The 18,586-nt window shown below is 33.1% G+C and overlaps 2 protein-coding genes across 2 annotated transcripts; both read right to left on the reverse strand.

Annotated features, from left to right (window-relative positions):
• Positions 1-6,271: 6,271 nt before the first annotated feature.
• On the reverse strand, positions 6,272-7,124 carry LOC111019366 (dirigent protein 22). The gene has a single exon (XM_022295739.2). The coding sequence runs from the start codon at positions 6,998-7,000 to the stop codon at positions 6,407-6,409; it is 594 nt and encodes a 197-aa protein (XP_022151431.1). The 5' UTR covers positions 7,001-7,124; the 3' UTR covers positions 6,272-6,406.
• A 4,547-nt stretch (positions 7,125-11,671) lies between these two features.
• Positions 11,672-13,029, reverse strand: LOC111019384 (large ribosomal subunit protein eL21x/eL21w). Its single transcript, XM_022295763.2, has 2 exons — positions 12,730-13,029; positions 11,672-12,140 (listed from the first exon to the last, which is right to left on the reverse strand). The coding sequence occupies exons 1-2, from the start codon at positions 12,964-12,966 to the stop codon at positions 11,883-11,885; spliced, it is 495 nt and encodes a 164-aa protein (XP_022151455.1). The 5' UTR covers positions 12,967-13,029; the 3' UTR covers positions 11,672-11,882.
• Between the last annotated feature and the right edge of the window lie 5,557 nt (positions 13,030-18,586).

Genomic DNA, 18,586 nt, shown 5'->3' on the forward strand with positions numbered 1-18,586 from the left:
GAATTAGTAAAAATTGAGTAGAGATGGTGAAAATTTGCTAGCTCTTACTAAGTTTAAAGGCTAATTTGATAAAATTGAAAGTTTACGGTGAACCATAACGATAAAATTTTATTTTTTTATTTTTTTTAATCTAGAATGTATATAAATCAATATATATATATAGACACACATTCTCTGTAACCTACATTTCTATGCATCTCTTAACTTACCAATGTAATGTAATTTATTATTTATTCAATTTCTTTCGAGATTGAAGACTATTCCTACTAAGTAATATTATTACTCTTTTAAAATATTCTTTATCCTTACTGTACTTAACTTTAATAAGCTACCAAAAATTAAATTGTATTTTGTTGATATATATGTAGTATCTACCAAATATTCTTTTAATATTTCCTTAACAATATTATCATCTATCTTGTATTATTTTAGAATCTCTTCATTTAACAACTAATTCACGTGTGTCTGTTTGTTTAGAAACATAAACAAAAGGTTGTCATTGTTTTGTACAACTACTACAATAGTCTTATGCTTCGATCACACAGTATTCTTAATTGCTTTCAAAATTGAAAGACTATCTTATAAATTAGGTAACATTGGTGTTTTCAATACTCTGTCATTGTGCATATACTTCCTAAAGAATTTTAAAGTCATTTACAATCTAGAATCACTTCAAGATAAGCATGCTTAAATTATAAAGAAAGCGAACTTAATTTATTAGCATAGACCAACTCCATCGTCTCCAACTTCTAGGAACTACGAGATCACTCTAATGATGCCTTCGATATTCATGGATCATGAACCAATCATAAAACCTTGTTCAATAAGTAGAACGTGTATTAGTTGTCTGTTTTCTGATTGGGCAGCAAGGGTCAGAGAAGGACAATCACCCCTTCATCCTGTGTTTCTAATTACCAGTGGAGACTGGAATTTTTTATATTGGAGTTATATATTGTAATTTGGAGTGGGGAAAAGGGTAATTGCCTAATTAAAAGGTGCATGGGACGAGATTGTCGCCATTCTTACTTTATTGGTGAATTTTTTTTATATCTTTTCCACGAAATTATTACCATTACTTTTTATTTTTTTAAATTAAGCCGTTGATTCTTTCCAAAGGCAATGGTTTTTTTTTTTCGTTTCTATTTATTTTTTCTCGTTTTCTATTTTTTATTTTTTTATTTTTCATTTTTTAATTAAAAAAAGAGCTATGTACAGTTGTTTTTTTATTTTTTATTGAAAAAATTAATAGAAATATACTTGGTAACTATTTTTTTCTTTACCATTTAAAATTATAAAAAGTAATATTTTATAAAAAAATTTATTTTCAAATTAAATACTCAAATCTTTTATTTTTTTACTTTTTAAATATTTATTATACATTTTATAAGTCAATAATATAAAATACTCCTTTTATTTATGTTTTGAAAAAATTTGGAAACAGAAACAAGAAACAAGAAATTTGGTTTTTTTTTCACAAATTTATATAAAATTTTAGAAATATTTGAATGAGAAACGAGAAAAGTAACATTTACATTTCCCAAAAATTGAAAATGAGAAACAATAAACTACAAATATACCCAAAATCACCCAAAACTATTTTGGATGTCTTTACAATTTAAAAGTATATGTGAGTATTTTAACCTAGATAGATATCTTTAATTCCGTAAAATTTTATCAATTGAGTCCGTCATTAATGGATTATAAAATTTTCTTTAGTCCTGGGAGATTAAGGATCCGTTTTGTAACGTTCTCGTTTCTTGTTTCTCGTTTCTAATTTTCTTAAGAAATTTAAGCATTTTACAACTAACTTTGTTTCTTGTTTATCATTTTTTGGGAACATTCCCACAACGGCATAGAAATTTTGGAAACAACAAAAACAAGTTTTTTCATTCTTGTTCTCATTTCAAATTTGTTCCAAAGCATAAATGAAAAAAATTGTTTTATCATACTTGAATTCTTGGAGGTTGGAAGCATGCATTACATTCTTCTTCATAAAAAATAAAGAAACAAAAACAAGAAACTGCAATATTACCGAATGTGCCCTAAATTACCTAAAATATGAGCATATTAATAAACATAATAATCAGCATCTGACTCATTTTGTCATGCTTAAATTTTGATAGTAGTAATAATCCATAAGGATTAACAAAATTCCTTAATACCCTCTCATGATAGAAAATGATAACAAATTAAAAAAAAAAACACATTTGAATTATTATATAGGGTAGTTGTAAAGGAAAAGAAAAAAAAAAGGCATAAGATTTTCTAAAGTTTACAAGTTAGACTTTAAAATGATGGTCCATTCTCTTTTTGCCCCACAATTCCAATAGGAAAGCCATTTTGGTGCTGAAGTGAGCCAAAAGTTTCCAAAAGAAAATGAAGTTTTCAAGTTAGTGGTGGACCTTGAAGAATGAAATAATGAGGATGAGAAAAAAGCAAGACTCCTTAAAGTGGGGGAGAAAAAACACATTCTAACAAGTGTTCTAACTTAATTGGTTTTCACTAGTTTGTCATTATTTTTTTAACAAATTGGTGACGTGATTTTGAATGTCTATATTAATGTATTGATGTGGGCATGTATTTGTTAAGAATGAGTGTAAACATGTATTAGTTTCTTTGTTAGTGGTTCCACGATTTTAGGAGTTATGTTCGGTAATTAATTTCATAATGGGAAGTTTATTAAGTAGTGGATGAGTGGATTGAAAGTTTAGAGAATTAATAGATTAGTGGCTTAGTGGAGTTATGGTGTTGGTTTAAGGAGAATTTGAAGGTTGTGGCCTAAGTAGTGGGTTAGTGACCTAAGTAGTGGATTAGTGGTCGATTTTCTTGTTTCCATATAAATACTTTGTAACAATCTCAATTCAATGAATGGAAGTTCTTCCTTTGTAAAGTTTCTCTATTGTTTCTACTTTATTGCTCATCTTCGTTTTCATTACATGGTATCAGAGCGTCCAGGTTCTTTATCTTGTATTTGAGTTTCGTGATCGGTATTTGAGTCTAGTGCTCGTGAAGATGAACGATGGAAGCAATGTTTGCGTAGATAAGCTTACCGGTGATATTTATAGCTACTGGAGGCTATGTATGGAAGCTATTCTATAAGGGCAAGATTTGTGAAATCTTATATCTGGTGAAGATAGTGTAATTCCAAATGATACTCCACAAAATGTTGAGGTACGAAGGAAGTGGAAGATCAAATGTGGCAAAGTTTTATTTGCTTTACGAACTTCTATTGACAAGGAGTACATCGAGCATGTTCGTGATGTAGATTCTCCAAAGGAAGTGTGGGATACACTTGAAAGGTTGTTCACTCAGAAAACACAACGAAGTTGCAGTATTTGGATAATGAACTTGTTGGAAAAACTCAAGGTAATTTATCGGTTTCATAATATTTTCTGAAAGTTAAAACTTTGTGTTATGAAATTTCAGAATTGGACAAGGAGGAACCCATTAGCGATGCTCGTTTGCATCGGTATCTTATTTGTGGACTGCGAAAGGAGTTTATGTCGTTTATTTCTTCGATACAAGGTTGGGTAAATCAACCGTCTATCATTGAGTTGGAAAATTTGCTATCAAATCAGGAAGCTTTGGTGAAACAAATGTTTGGTGACAATAAGCGGTCTTCTCCCGAGGTAGAAGGTATTATTTCTACAAGAGACAAAGTTAAAGGAAGTTATGTTTTTGAATGTTCTTCATGATAGCAAGCATTCTGGAAATGAAAGACAGTCCAAAGGTAATTCGAAAGGATGTTTTAGGTGCGAAAGCTGGGACATATCAAGCGTGATTATCAGGTGAATGTGGTATGTAGTCGATGTGGGAAACCATGTCATATTAAACAAAATTGTTAACTTAAAGAAGCAGAAGCATATGTTGTACAGGAAATTAACAAGTCTGAACAACTCAATTGGGAACATTGTTTATCAATTGAAGTTATTGATCAACCATTAATTGTTGTACTAATGCTTCTTTTGATTATAGTGAGGATTGGTCTGATGGTTCTGGTTGTTTTCATCATACTACTGAAAATGTATCTCTTCTTTATGATGTTTGTGGAAGAAGAGCCACTGTGGCTGGTAATTCATTACATCCTGATGAGGAAGAAGGACATGTCAATATTGAAAGTTGTGACTTGGGCGATGTTCTTATGGTTGTAATGGTCCAAATTTGAGGAAGAATGTTGTTTCAGTCTCTCAGGTTGCTGATGTTGGGAGTGTTTCTGGAACCAAGTTGAATTGTGGCAGGAATTCTACTCATTCTTGTGCTAAAGATGGTACAAGCTTAAGTTTTTAAATAATCCGAAGGTTAGCCTTATAGTTGGACTTATTGTTGGGTTAACATTTGGTTGTTTGGTCGGATTATTATTTTTCTGTAAGGGTAACTATAAAGACTACACATACGGAGTCTTTGTAGATGTTGCAGGTGAAGTTGATCGAAAAATTTCTTTTGATCAGTTGAAAGGATTTTCATGGAGGGAAAGCCTTGAGGAAGATGCTTTCCAACATGAGAATTTTGGTGTTGTCTACCATCTTGGAAAACTTAAGCTTGGAAAACTTACTTTGGATTGGCCTACTCAAATATGTATGTCGTTGGACAAAACTCGAGGTTTAGAGTATTGTTTTGAAAGTTGCAATCCAAGATTACTTATCGAGGTGTTGTGATTGCTAATGTATTGCTTGATGAAGAATTTGAAGCGTTTGTTCATGATTTTGGCCTAATGAAGTCGATTGGTGTTAGCATACTTATGTCACTCGAGTTTGGGAAATAATGGGCCATATTGAATTGAAGTATTTATTTACTGAAGAATCTTTAGGAATGATTGATATTTTTTGTTATGCTATGATTCGTTTGGAACTTGTTACATGTCAAATTGATTTTTTGTGCTTTGAGGAAGAAAATCATGTTCTACTCCTCGATCATGTCAAGAAACTAAAAAGGGAGAAGTAACTTAATGCAACAATGAATTGTTTTCGTATGAGGGAGACAAAAGCGATTTCTACTCCTATGGAGAAATATTGAAGTAATCAGAAGTGCAAATGTTGCTGCTGGTATGTTTGCAATAAGGGGGAGTATTAAGAATTAGTGCAAACATGTATTAGTTTCTTTGTTAGTGGTTCCACAATTTTAGGAGTTATGCTCGGTAATTAATTTCATAGTGGGAAGTTTATTAAGTAGTGGATGAGTATTGAAAGTTTAGAGAATTAATAGGTTAGTGGCTTAGTGGAGTTATGGTGTTGGTTTAGGGAGAATTCGAAGGTTGTGGCCTAAGTAGTGGGTTAGTGACCTAAGTAGTGGATTAGTGGTCGGTTTTCTTGTTTCCATATAAATTTTTTGGAACAATTTCAATTCAATGAATAAAAGTTCTTACTTTTGTAAAATTTCTCTATTGCTTCTGCTTTATTGCTCATCTTCGTTTTCGTTACAGTATTAGAGCCATGTAGTTGACTAGAGCAAGTATTGAATGAGCAGATATTAGGTGGCAAATTAATAGAAATGACTTCTTGTTTTTCTTTTTAGTTTAAGGACTATAAAAAACATTTTGAAAATTCGGGAACAAAATAAACATAACTTGACGACATGTTCCTAAGCCCTGAATTTAGACAAAAATAATCATGTAATATTCTACTTCCAACACTTAATCTTTTCATTTTTCTCACATCTCCAAGTTCAAAGCTCATTTTTTAGTACAACATGTGGGAGTAGAGATTCGAATTCACGACTTTTTTCTAATAGGAGACAGTGTCTTAACCCTACTTGAACTATCTCATGAGCATAGATTGTTGATTTAAATCTCTATTTAGAATAAGAAGTTTTTTAAATTTTAAAAACCAAAATTAAAAAAAAAAAAAAACATCATGATGGTCTATTGATCGAACTAAGGTTTATTGAGAAAGAATGGGTTCAAACTCATGAGGGTCTAACTATCTTACAAATTGTCAATTTTAATTTTAAAAGATTTAATTTCTTCAGATTTAACTTTCTTTTTAAACAATCAATTTGAACTCTATGAACTCTAGAATTTGAATCTTTCTTTTTAAATAATCAATAATATTTTTCTTTCGCATTTCGCATTTCTTAACATAATTTTTTTTTGTTTGTTGATCGAATTTTATATGATTTATTGATCGAGGAGGTATAGATTCTATACTCTGTTCAAATTTAAAATTTAAATTAAATAAATTTTTTAATACAGTGTCAATTACAGTTCAGGTATGCTAGTTTCAACGAAAGTAGTTTATATAAAAGTTTAATTGAAGTTGAAATTTATAACTTGACATAATACATAAATTTTTTTCATTTTCCAAAACATTGATAAATATATTATTTATTATTTTAAACTCTCAAATTTTCTTCAAAGCCAGAGCAGAGAAGAGACGGAACCCTAAGAAAAAAGACGACAAGAAATTCTTCTTCAATAATGGAAGACATAGACGTTATACTCCACGACGGCGTCGCCGGTGGCGAAATCCACCGTGTGAGTCCTTGCCTGAGCGTACCCACGTGCGAATCGGAACAACCCGCCGCCGCCGACTACCGGCATCTCCCTCACGGCGGACATCACCGTATTCCGCCCCAAAATGCTCAGATAACTCCCATTGTACTTCCCTTCCACGAACGCGAAATTCATAACCATCAGAAACCCAAATTCGGTTTGCGAGGCGGAGGCGTACATTCCCTGAGCTCTTCCGAGCAATTTCGACCCGATTTCCGGCCGCTCCGTCAGCGGATCGTCCGTCATCACCACCGCGCCGAACAGAGTCCGCGAGGCGTTCGACGGCGGCGGCTCCACCACCCGCACCGCCGTGGGGTTCCGGCCGGCGAGGATGTCGTGGAAGTAGAAGTGGAGGTGGCTGAGCTTCTCCCGGCGCCGGAGGCCGAGATTTGCCGGGGACAGGACAGTGGAGAAATGGTGGCGCTCCGCCGCGACGAGGGCGGAGCCGGAGGTGAGGAGGAAGCAGAGGAAGATGGTGGCCGCCGCAGCGCCGGCGGAAGGGGCTGGAGCCATGGACGGCGGTGGAGAGGTTAAGGAAGGAAATGGAGAATGGCGATGGAGATGGAGATTTTTTTTGAGATTGGGCTCTGGTTTTATTTATGGAGTTTGAAGGAAAAATCATTCAACTCGCTTCTTTTCTCAGACCAAAATAAATGTTAGGTATAGAAATTTTAACCTCCAAATTTTGGGGAAAAAAAAATAGACGTGATTTACCACTAATATGTTTATATTTGCAATCATTCCACTCGCTTTTTTTACCATAAATTAAATGTAACGTAGATACATAAATTTTAAATTTGTCGGGAGAAGCTAACGTTAATTAAATTCCATCTCCTACCTCATGTTGTACTAAAAGAAATTTCAAATAGCTGAACCCATATTTTTAATTTGTATCTTTTGCAATATAAAAAGATTATAAATTTCTCCAATAGCCTAAAATAATTCCTATCAATTCTATTATTTCAATATCATTTCAAAAATTGTATTGGATTTTATCTAGTTTTTTATTTATTTATTTTTATTTTCAAGGGAAGAGAGACGTGAAAAAGTAAGAAGAATGAGACAATGACAAATAAAGGTTTCGTTGGATGATAAAACCGGAAATTTGTGTGACCCGACCTCCGCGGGTATCAGATCCGATCGGGTTGGGAAATCCCCAATCTGATCGGGGATCCTAAACGGGGTCCCCGACGGGGACGGGGCGGGGATAGTCACCTCATTCCCGTCCCTCTCACCGACTGCGTCCCGTTTAATATTTTATTAATTTTATATTTTTATATATAATAATATTAATATATATTAATTTTAATAAATACTTTTTAAATTTTTTTTAAAGCCCAAGTACAATTTTGATTTAGCCCCTTCTTTAATTTTAATTTCCATAATATATATATACAAAAAAAATAAATAATAAATTTGTCGGGAATCCCGCCCCAGTCCAGATGGGGACAAAATTCCCAACGAGGCGGGAATGGGGATGGCCCCCGGCCACGCCCCACTCCATTGTCATCCCTATCTTTACTATTTACAGTAGTTCTTATTTATCACTAGGCCAAAATATAATGGTTCAAATTAGCCATGTTTTGATATTTTTAATGGAAAATGACATCATTTTCTTGAATTATTGTATTTGTGCTTATTTAGTGTTTCCTATAGTATGATTTCTATATATAATGTTACTATTAGTTTTTCGTTAGTAACACTTAATATGGATGAATCAGATTTGGGATTTGACTAGAATAGTAATTGAGAGTTAATCTCCCAAATCTGTTCAATTAGCAACCAAATTATGCAACGTCCTTATTTTAATAAATGTGTGTCACATTTTCATTCTATCGATGGATATTGTGACGTATGAGCTAAAGATTAGCATAATTTAAGATATAAGGATGATACTTTGAAGCCTAAATAAGGATGATATTGAAATTTTTTAAAATTTGGGGACTAAATAAGTATCATATAAATCATGGAAATAAAATATGTAATTTAATGAGTTTATTTTCTTAATCATGAATTTTTCAATTTTAACCTAACCAGTTAAGCTATAATAAGCTATAATATTTAAGTCGATTTTATTTATATTATTAACATTTTTGTTAATAATATTAATAAAAAGGTTAACATAGAAAAGAGCGTAACAATAAATTACATCTACTTTTTATTGGTCGGAGGTCTAAATTTTCCTACTCCACGTTTTTTTGTACTAAAACAAAGATTAGTAATTCGATATTAATTTTTATGTGGTGAGAAATTATACTAAAAAAAGATTATTCAAATTAATAATTGGAGAGTGGAAAACAGGAAAAGAAAAAATATATATATTAAATCAAATAGAATTAAGATAAATATAAACACATTAACCACCCATTTAAGTGAATTGGGTTGATTGAATTATTTAAAGCCCATTTGATAATAATTTGTCTATTTTATTTGGGTATAACATTGTTTCTTTAGGGTTAAAAAATACTGAATTTTCATGAAAGTAACGATTTAGTCCTTGAACTTTCAAAAGTAACGATTTAATTCCTGTACTTTCAAATTTGTAACAATTAAGTCTTTGCCGTTAAAAATTGGGTTAGATTTAACAGAAATTTGATGTGGCATGTCCATGTGTACAAATTTAATGTCCAAGAATACGGTTGGTTCAATATTGGATCGGTTCAAAGTAGAACCGGTTTAAGATGTAAAAATAATATTAATTATTAGAAAGGAAAAATGGTGTCCCATGTTTCACGGCTTATCACCCCACGCTCCACGCCATCTCATTTTTGTCTGCCTTCGTAGCTCCGAGGAGCTCAAGCAACAGACCGTCGACGAATTGGTGCACAAAATCTACACGTCAATTTTCCTCCGTGAAACTCTTAATCTTCTCCGTAGACTTAGTGATTATGACATTCGCTTTCGCTGCTTTCGCCTGCTTTGCAATCTCCGCCGGCTTGTAATCAGATTAGAAATGGTGCTAATCACGCTGTCGTACGACATGCCGAGGAAGGCAAATACGAACTCTGGGTTGTTCTTCGTTCCGTGTGTGAATCAATCTCCCCACTCACACACTGAATCTGACTTTTTTCATTAAATCCAAAAAGTTCCTTTTTTTTTCATTTCTTCGCCTCAATTAGACCAGGTCTCCACCATTTCTTCGGCCATGGCTTCTATATGTCTCACTGCCTATAAATATAATCCTAAAATTCAATTTCTCCCTCATTCTCTAAAAGGACCCAAAAAATAAAAGGGGCAATGATTCACATTCCATGTTCTGGGCTTTGATCCCCTGTTTCAGCTTTCGCCGAAAAATATGAAGATGATGAACACAACCAGTCTTTGGTTTGGCCAAATAGATGTTTCCGATGTGACGACGACTCTCTCGAATTTGATTTTGTTGGTCAAAGGGAATACTTTGGATTCGATCTTCTCACACTGCGTAAATGTCTCCGACGCTGGAGCTCTAGATCTGGTAATCGAAGGGTTGTCGGTTTACCTCCAGCAACGAGAGCTTTTGCATTAGATGAGGGTCTGGTTGGGGACCTACGAGTCGCCGGAGGCTTTCCCCAATCTTAAGGACCTGAAGAACAATTTGGGCTCGGATGAGTTTGTGAGTAGGTTCAAGATGGCGTGGAGCGTAATAAGCCGTGAAAACCGATTTAACTTTGAACCGACCCAATATTGAACCAACTGTACACTTGGATAATAAATTTGTACACATGAACATGCCACATCAAATTTCTATTAAATCTAACCCAGTTTTTAAAGTACATGGACTAATCATTACTTTTGAAAATTCAGGGACTAAATCGTTACTTTTACGAAAATTTATGGATCAAATGTGTTTTTTAATCTTTTCTTATTTACTCACCTTTTTTTTAAATCAATAAGAATGAGAATGAGGGAAGGTAATATGTGACATTGAAATTTTAAATTTTGGATAGTCTATTAAAATTTTAAATTTTTCTAAATTGGCCTATTTCGTTGAATTCAACAATTTTCTAGATTGTTTCTAATTTCAAACATAATTATTTTAGATTTTTTTCCAAGTTAATTATTTCATTTGCATTTTTTTCATTGATTGTTTATAAATAAGTTAAAATTCTATCTTGCTTCCTCTATTGAGTTTATTTTGATCTTAACTTCTTAAATTCTACTTTGGTTCCTCACCCTTAAAATGCTTCAGGTGAAAAAGGAGTGGTAAAGAATAAAATTTAGGATTTCATTCATTGAAATGATTTTTTAAAAATTCAAAAAAAAGTTAACTTTCACATGAATTAGGATTTACTGTAATAATCGTCCAAAATTTGGACTTGAATAAGTTTTTGAAAACAATATTAAATAGGGCCATATACTCATTAGCCTTTATTTTCATACATTAATAATAATGACAATATACTTTAACAAAAACAAGCGATTAAAAATAAATTTATCCAAAAATTAACATCCTAAAACATACTTATAAACTGACAACGTCTGCGATAGTAATCAAATCAATACTCACATGCATAATACTACTATTTTAATCTATACTTTTAGAACTTTGATTCAAATTTCATCCAGGTACTATAGATAAATTTAGTTTTAAAGTGACATTTAAGTACATTTTTTATAAATTTTAACACAGATTGCATATCCATTGTAACTCAAAATGTGTTGTGATTGGAAAAAATGAAATGAACTTTCTTAAATATGGAGGGCAAAATGACTGTTTTAAAAACAGTCATAAAAAGTTGACAATACACAGGCCAGAATAAATATTTTAAACATACAATATTCAAATCTTCATAAACCATTATCATCAATTGCACACTCAAGCAACCCCATAATTTTGAAATGAAAAAAAATCCATTCGTTCTAAAATTTAGTCTAAAATTGTAAAACTAAATTCAAAAAATGAAAAAGCAAATTCCCAATAACAATCTTGTTTAAAACTCTCTACAATCAAAATTTTAGAACCTGTTTTACTTTGTTCGATTTGTATCACACCTTTCTAAAATTTTAGTCAAAATCATAGAAACAAATTTTCAAAACACTATAGCTAAAAAATAACATCAAATAGAATCTTTTTCGAACAAATTTGAGTCAACATAGGAAAATTTTAAAGCCCATTATTATAAAATGCAGCTCCAACTTTTTATCATATGCATTTTCAAATTCAGAAGCTACGGGTGAATGCAAAAAGAAACATTAGAGAAAGCATAAACTAACAAAATACTTTCAATAAGCTGAAACTACACTAGTTTTTCTCAAGGTTATGGCCGAAACCAGAAACTAAGAAACAATTCATCAATAGATAGGTTTGGTATGCAACAAAATTTAGGAGCTTAAGGAGAAAATTGTAACACTATCCAATAAGTTCAAAGACAAACCAAAAAGAACCAAACAAGACAAGTTCAGAGAAGAGAAAATTCTAATAACCACCCTTGAGATCATTGACGACATCGTATGGAATGGGGGTGACAGTCTCCATTGTTGCACCTTCAACCATGAACCCTGGCTTGGGGCCTTCTGGTTGCCTCTTGGTACTAATGACTTCACCTCTAGCCTTGGCATCAGCCTTGAGTGCATCATTGTTCACCTTCCTCATTCGGAAATCCTCGGTGCATCGAGACGGCTGCACGTGCTCAACACGGACATGGATCCTCTTCTTAATTATCCTGTTACCCACCTGAAAATTCACACAGATCATTTAAAAGTTTGATAAACAGATACCAGAACTGAATGGTGTATATTTTGTTTTAAAAACACAGTCGAGCTTGGTTTTGGATTAGGTCAGAAACTAAACTAAACCTAACCAAGAACATGCTCAACCAAGTCACAGGTGGCTCATAAGGTTACAAAGATGTGAGATAGGCGATGATTCGCATACAAGTAGAGCATCGTATGAATTTCCAGCTACATCAAACAAAAATATAGTGGTTTGGCCATCAAAAACTACACACAAAGTTCAACAAACAGCCACCAAATGAATTGCTAGAGAAATTAGCAGAATAAGTTCAACATGCTCAGAATAAAAACAGCAGCCAGAGACATACAATCCGAACAGAATCGATAACTTCACATTCCATCCTATAACTAAACGAGTCGTCATAAAAATCAAACACAATCCACGTCCTAAACAGTCAAATTCATAGACATTCCAAAAATCGAAGCAGATTGAAAACAAAAAAGAAAAAAAAGATGCTACGAACCAAAACGGATCTGATAAAACAACCGCAAACAAAATCAATCAGTAAGGAGAGGAGGCGAAGCAAAACCTGCTTGTTGATCTCGACACCGATGGCGCGCTTGGTGACGTTCCATACACGACCGGTACGGCCATGGTAGAACTTGTGAGGCATACCTTTGTGAACGGCGCCGTTAACCTTGATGTCGACATAGTCGCCGATCTTGTAGGTCCTGAGGTATGTGGTGAGAGCAATGTAACCCTTCTTCCTGAAGGGCCTCGCGAAGAGATCTCTGGTACGAGACCTAAGTCCATGGCCGGCCGGCATCTTTCTCTCTGCGGAATGAAGGTCTCTCTCTCGCTCGCTCTAGCAACTGAGACAAAACCCTAGGTTTTTTTGGGCTTATATAGCGGCAGATTTAGGTTTTTTTTGCGTTTATGGGCCGAATTGAACTGGGCCGTCTTGTGGGCTCGTGGAACATACTACAAGATCTTTGGCCCGTCTTACCTTTATTTTTTTATTTTTCTTTTAGTTTTTGCTTTTATTTTTTATATTCGGAAATTGACACTAATGGTAGAGCCGCATGTGTTCATCTTGCCGTTTAGAGTCCGTTTCTTGAAATTTTAGTATTTTGGCTGCTATTTATATTTTTTAATTTCTCATTTTTTTAATATATTATTAAACTGATTTTAAGATTTGGACCCACTATAAAAGATCATTTAGAAACATATATTCTGCTAAATTTTGGAAACCTTTAAAACTGGTCTCCATTTCTATTTTTTCTAAAATATAAATAAAATATTATTTTATCAACTTATAAAATACATAAAAAAGTATTAAAAAGTAATAATGACATACAAAAAATTGAACGTTTTATTTTAAAAATTAATTTTCATATACAATTTTTATTTATAATTCTTTATTAAAGATGATAAAAGAAGAAAAAGAAACATTATCAAATTGGCGATCCTCGTCGGGATCTGTTGTGGAAATACATATTTTGTCCCCGCTCCTCACCATGCCATTTTTCTTTTTCATAAATATTTAAAAACGCTACATATATACATAAGAAGCAAAAATTAAAAGTAAAAAATGTCACGTGAACTATAAATAATGTAAAATTAATAAATATTACTATATCATTTCAGATTTACCACATCATCATTGTTCATTCCATTAGTACCTATAGAAATTTGACTCCATAAATTTTTTATAACTATTTTTTAAAGGTCGGAAATCAAATTATCACTTTTTGAAAGTTAGGAATCAAATTGAAACTTATCCTCAAACTTATTGAAAGCAGATCAAATACAAAATTACTAAAAAAAATGTTCAGTATTCATCATTTTCTGTTTTCATTCCATTTCAAATTCTTTTTATGTTTATTTGCCATTTCTGTGGTTACAAATATGTAATCATTGTTTCCTATAATTTTGTTTTCTTTGAGTTTACATTTAAATGTAATTTTAGGTGCACTAAAAATTATGTAATTTTGGGGATGGTTGCAACATTAAATTACTAGTTACTTAAACAGCTAAATTACCCATATTTTCTATTTGTGATGGCAATATTAAATTCATACCAATTGTAAGAGTATTCAATTTATTGTATATAAAAAAAAGAGTATTCAATTTATTGGATATAAACAAATTAAATACACTTAGTTTTCTAATAATGTAAATTATAATTTTTTTTTGTTTGTTTGGGATATTTTTCACCGGAACTAGTTTAGTGCAACGAATGCAAACGGATAAATTTAACATTTGACTTCGAATAAAGTTGTCAAAGCGAACACAACTCAACGGTAAATTACATATATCTCCAATCAATAAATTGTAAGTTCAATTCTCCACCCCCACATGTTATAAAAAAAGACTTCAAATAAAATTGTAGGGGTCTTGATTAACCACATATATATTGTGATATTTGTATGTGAAGTTAATGAATCAATAATTGACAGACACGCGATTTGTAACGGACATCCGATATCTATCTTCATGCATCTTACCCCTCGTTACAAACTAGTCTACATTACCTTTATCTTTTTATTATTATTATTATTATTATTATTATTATTATTATTATTTTAATATATGATTTCATTAATGTAATGGAATGTAAGATGTACAAAATGGGATAACATCCCAAACTAATGGAGCTACACAAATGCTTTCTAATGGGTTAAAAAGAGACAAAGTTAGTAGTGTTGAAAAATTGGAAAATAGAGACAAAGTTATAGTGTTGAAAGATGGGAGATCATTTGCACCATGATACAACCAATGACATTATAGATTCAAAAAATGTTATTGATAGATCGCTCTTTTCGTGGGGAGATCCTATGATTTATTTCTAACCAAATCATTCACGACAAAGCCCTAACAAAATGCATCCACAGGATTTTAGCTTCATTGGTAAAGGGGTGTCCCGTGAAAGTAGAAGATAATAAAGTGTGGGGATCTGTTGGTAGGACCAATGACCGCCAAAGGAGGATAGGAGGGTGTGTCAGAGTGCGGTTGAGAAGCTGCAAGAAGCAAAAACATGTATGTCCCTGTGATTCACGATGCTGCTTACATAGAACACACTAGTGAGAAGAAAGGCACATAACGGTCGCCTCCTTTGGAGCTTGTCTTGGGTGTTTAAAGCTAGCAAATTGGTCTCTTATAGAGAAAAAATTGATCTTCTTTGGTAGTGATCTTTTAAAATCGATTTATAGAGCATGTTGTGGGTGAGAGAGCGATTTGTGAAGAATCTCAATGGTTCTTTAAGTCTGTCACTGTCACTTTTTTGATTTAGTTACAGGAAGACAATAAATACTCTATCTTTGTCCCAATTTTTTTTTATTGGATAACCTATCAAACATTTCAATTTTTAGAAAATAAATTTGCTTCAATATTTATATAATTTTTTAATTAATATTTGTCTAACTTTTTATTCAATATTACATTTAAAGTAAAAAGGTGATGATTCAATTTTACAATACATAATAAGGAAGTATATATATTACTTCAATTTATGCTTGGGGAAGTCTACCCAACCTTTATAGATATTGGTATTGTACTAAATCGTGGTTTAAAAATTCAAATTTCCAATTATTTTAGACACCCTTTGGAGAAGGCAATTCCATAATTTATTATATATTATTCTGGGTGATGTTTATACTACTACATTACATAATAGTCTCGGTTCTAGTTCCCAAATAGAGACTTATTTCCACAAATGAGTTGTCATGTTGTTTTTCGTTTATGTGGTGTTGTTATTATTTGTCTACTTTAATTGCATTGTTAAGTTTTTTGTTGGTGCTCCTTACGCCTTTTTGGTAGGTCTATTTGCTTCACCTAAGTTGAACAGAAATTAGAAATTCTACCTAGTCTCTTTGAAAAATCTTTAGATCTCGATACAGTCTCGCTCATTAAAGAGAGTTGTAGATTTGCAAGATCATGATAAAATCTTCTTTACTGTCGAGACTTTTAGTCAAGTGCTCACACTGAAACTAGTAGAGTAGCCTTCAGTGATAAAACGGCTCTAAAACCCCTACTTCTAAGTTGGAGCACAACAAGCAATAGGTTGAGCATAGCAGGCCTTCTATGAGAGAACAAATCACGTAGAAGTCGTCTTACTTAGGTCATTTTCTCGCGGAAAATGTGATTGCTAAAATCATCATAACACCAACCATGAGAAGTGAAGATCAATTGTCAATCTCTTCACAAAATGATGGATAAAGGCCCTCATTTTCCTTCTCACTCCCACACACATAATGATTTGAGATTCATTCTCCAAGTTGATGGGTAACATGTGTTTGGGGAAGGGAATACCCTGGACACGTGGAGGACCTCTATTGGTGCTCCAAGATGGCTCATGAGTCATCCCCAGCTCGGATAGCCGAGATGGCCGCCACCAACGCCGACAAATGCTAAGTATGAGGGCCGAGGTGAACCTGGCCCAGGTCTGACCTACCGGGGAGCTCGGTAGGGGCCGAGATGAGCAACTGTCTGCGGCGTGATTATCGGGCGTAACCGTCGGTCCCGAGATTACCGGGTGTAACCGACGGCCCCGAGATTACCGAATGTAACCGTCGCTAGATTAGCGGGACCACCACCCATAAGTAGAGGACCTCACTCCCCGATCAGGTACGATGATTTCTGGCTTCGAACTAAACTTGGAATCCGACCTATACTGACTTGATCGTCGGAGTGCTCACCTTTTTGTGCAGGTCCGCCCTAGTGTTCAGGTCGGTCTAGAGGTCGAGTTCGAGCTACAATCAGGAACACACTGTTGTGCACATCTTTGCATAAACAACATGCATAAGTGATTGTGATCTTAGACTACGAGATTCATTTTTATCTATAATATACTAAACTTTTGGAAAAAATATATATGTATATATATATATCTAAATCCCTTTATATGTATATACATACACTTTGCCAATAATTATATAAAACTTCACTTAAAATAATCGTATTAAACAAACGATGACAATTTGCTACAACCAATTAGAGGGTGTAAATTGGAAAAAAGTCGAAAAATCGAGCCATCGTGGTTTTTCCTTTTCTTGGTTGGTTTATGAGTTATAATTAATCCATAAAATCGAAATGATAAAATCAAATTTAATATAGTGTTTTTAAATGCTTTGAATACTTATCTAATGTTTTTTATACGATATTAGTCTTAAAAAGGCACTATATATATATATCTATATATATATATGAACCGCTTTAATTCATTTAGATTCATGTATCTTTTAAATAGATCATTTTAGTCGTTCCATTTCATTTTTCTCATTTTTATCACGACACTTCATTAACTAAATTTTTTGAAATATCATAAATTTGTATTAAAAAATTTCATTGTACCTACAATTTTACAAAAAGCTCACTTGGTTCAATGGCTGACCGACATCTTTCTCTCCATAAGATAAGTGTCTCAATCGCTCTCTCAAACGAGTCTTATACGGTGGGAGATTCAAGATTTTGGGTTTTATTTTATGAGGCAAACCAAAGTATGGATCATTATACAAAATCTTTGCCCCCTATTTCTTTCCTTCCATTTTTCCTTTTAATTTTTATCTTTTTATCTTTTGTATTCGAAAACTGTCATGATATTCATTTTGTCTAGACCGATTATATATATATATATACATCGAAGTTTTTATGAAGTGATTTAGAAAATTTTATTTTGGCATGTAGTGTTTGTTGTGTTGTTTTTTAGTTTTAGTTTTGCTGTTAATTAACTTTTTTTTTGTTAGTGTTTTGACGCCTTTTCGATAGGTTTATTTGTTCAATTTTTTTTAGATAAGGTTATTTGTTCAATTTGTATCATGATATAAGATTGTGAAATTTACATTTTCCTGGTAATATTATCCAAACGTTTATTATTATATATATGTATTAACCATCCTGAGATTTGAATTCATTCCCTCCTAATAACTCTTAAAAGTGGTATTTTAGTTGTTTGAAGAAATGATTGTAATAGTCTCCGACCTTAGTTCAGGGTTAAATGACTGACAGAAAAATGATGTGTGTGAATTTTTAGACGAGTTTGCAACTTTTATTAGTTTTATATTAGTACCGGTCTATGTATCTTTTTTCCTTTTTTTTTTTAATTTCATTGTTCTCTTCCCTCTCCTTTCTGCACATCCCCATTTTCTTTTCCTCATCGCCTACGATGTAGCCAAGCACATCACCAAGACCCCCGAGGACTACACCGCGCCTTCGTCCGCACCTTCGATATCTACCTCGTCGAGATTTTGGACTGCTTTCTCATCGAGAAGTCCCATAAGCGCATGTCCGAGAGTGACCATGGACGAAATCGGCGGGTTAATGAGCCGATCCGGGATATGAAATCGGCGATGTTGATTGATCGAATTTCTCACCGGCATAAATTTCCCGACATAGCAAATGCAACCAGGCCCATCGGACCGGCAAAATCGAACCGATTGGTTCAGTAT

This window comes from Momordica charantia, assembly GCF_013281855.1.
Source record: "Momordica charantia cultivar OHB3-1 chromosome 5 unlocalized genomic scaffold, Mcharantia_2.0 BLBB01000005.1, whole genome shotgun sequence".
NCBI classification, from domain to species: domain Eukaryota; kingdom Viridiplantae; phylum Streptophyta; class Magnoliopsida; order Cucurbitales; family Cucurbitaceae; genus Momordica; species Momordica charantia.

What these genes read in the sequence shown, in the direction of transcription:
- LOC111019366 (XM_022295739.2), bottom strand. Translation starts at nt 7,000, where the DNA reads ATGGCTCCAGCCCCTTCCGCCGGCGCTGCGGCGGCCACCATCTTCCTC.
- LOC111019384 (XM_022295763.2), bottom strand. Translation starts at nt 12,966, where the DNA reads ATGCCGGCCGGCCATGGACTTAGGTCTCGTACCAGAGATCTCTTCGCG. An exon ending in GTGTCGAGATCAACAAGCAG is followed by an intron (nt 12,141 to 12,729) that starts GTTTTGCTTCGC and finishes GTGAATTTTCAG; the next exon opens with GTGGGTAACAGGATAATTAA.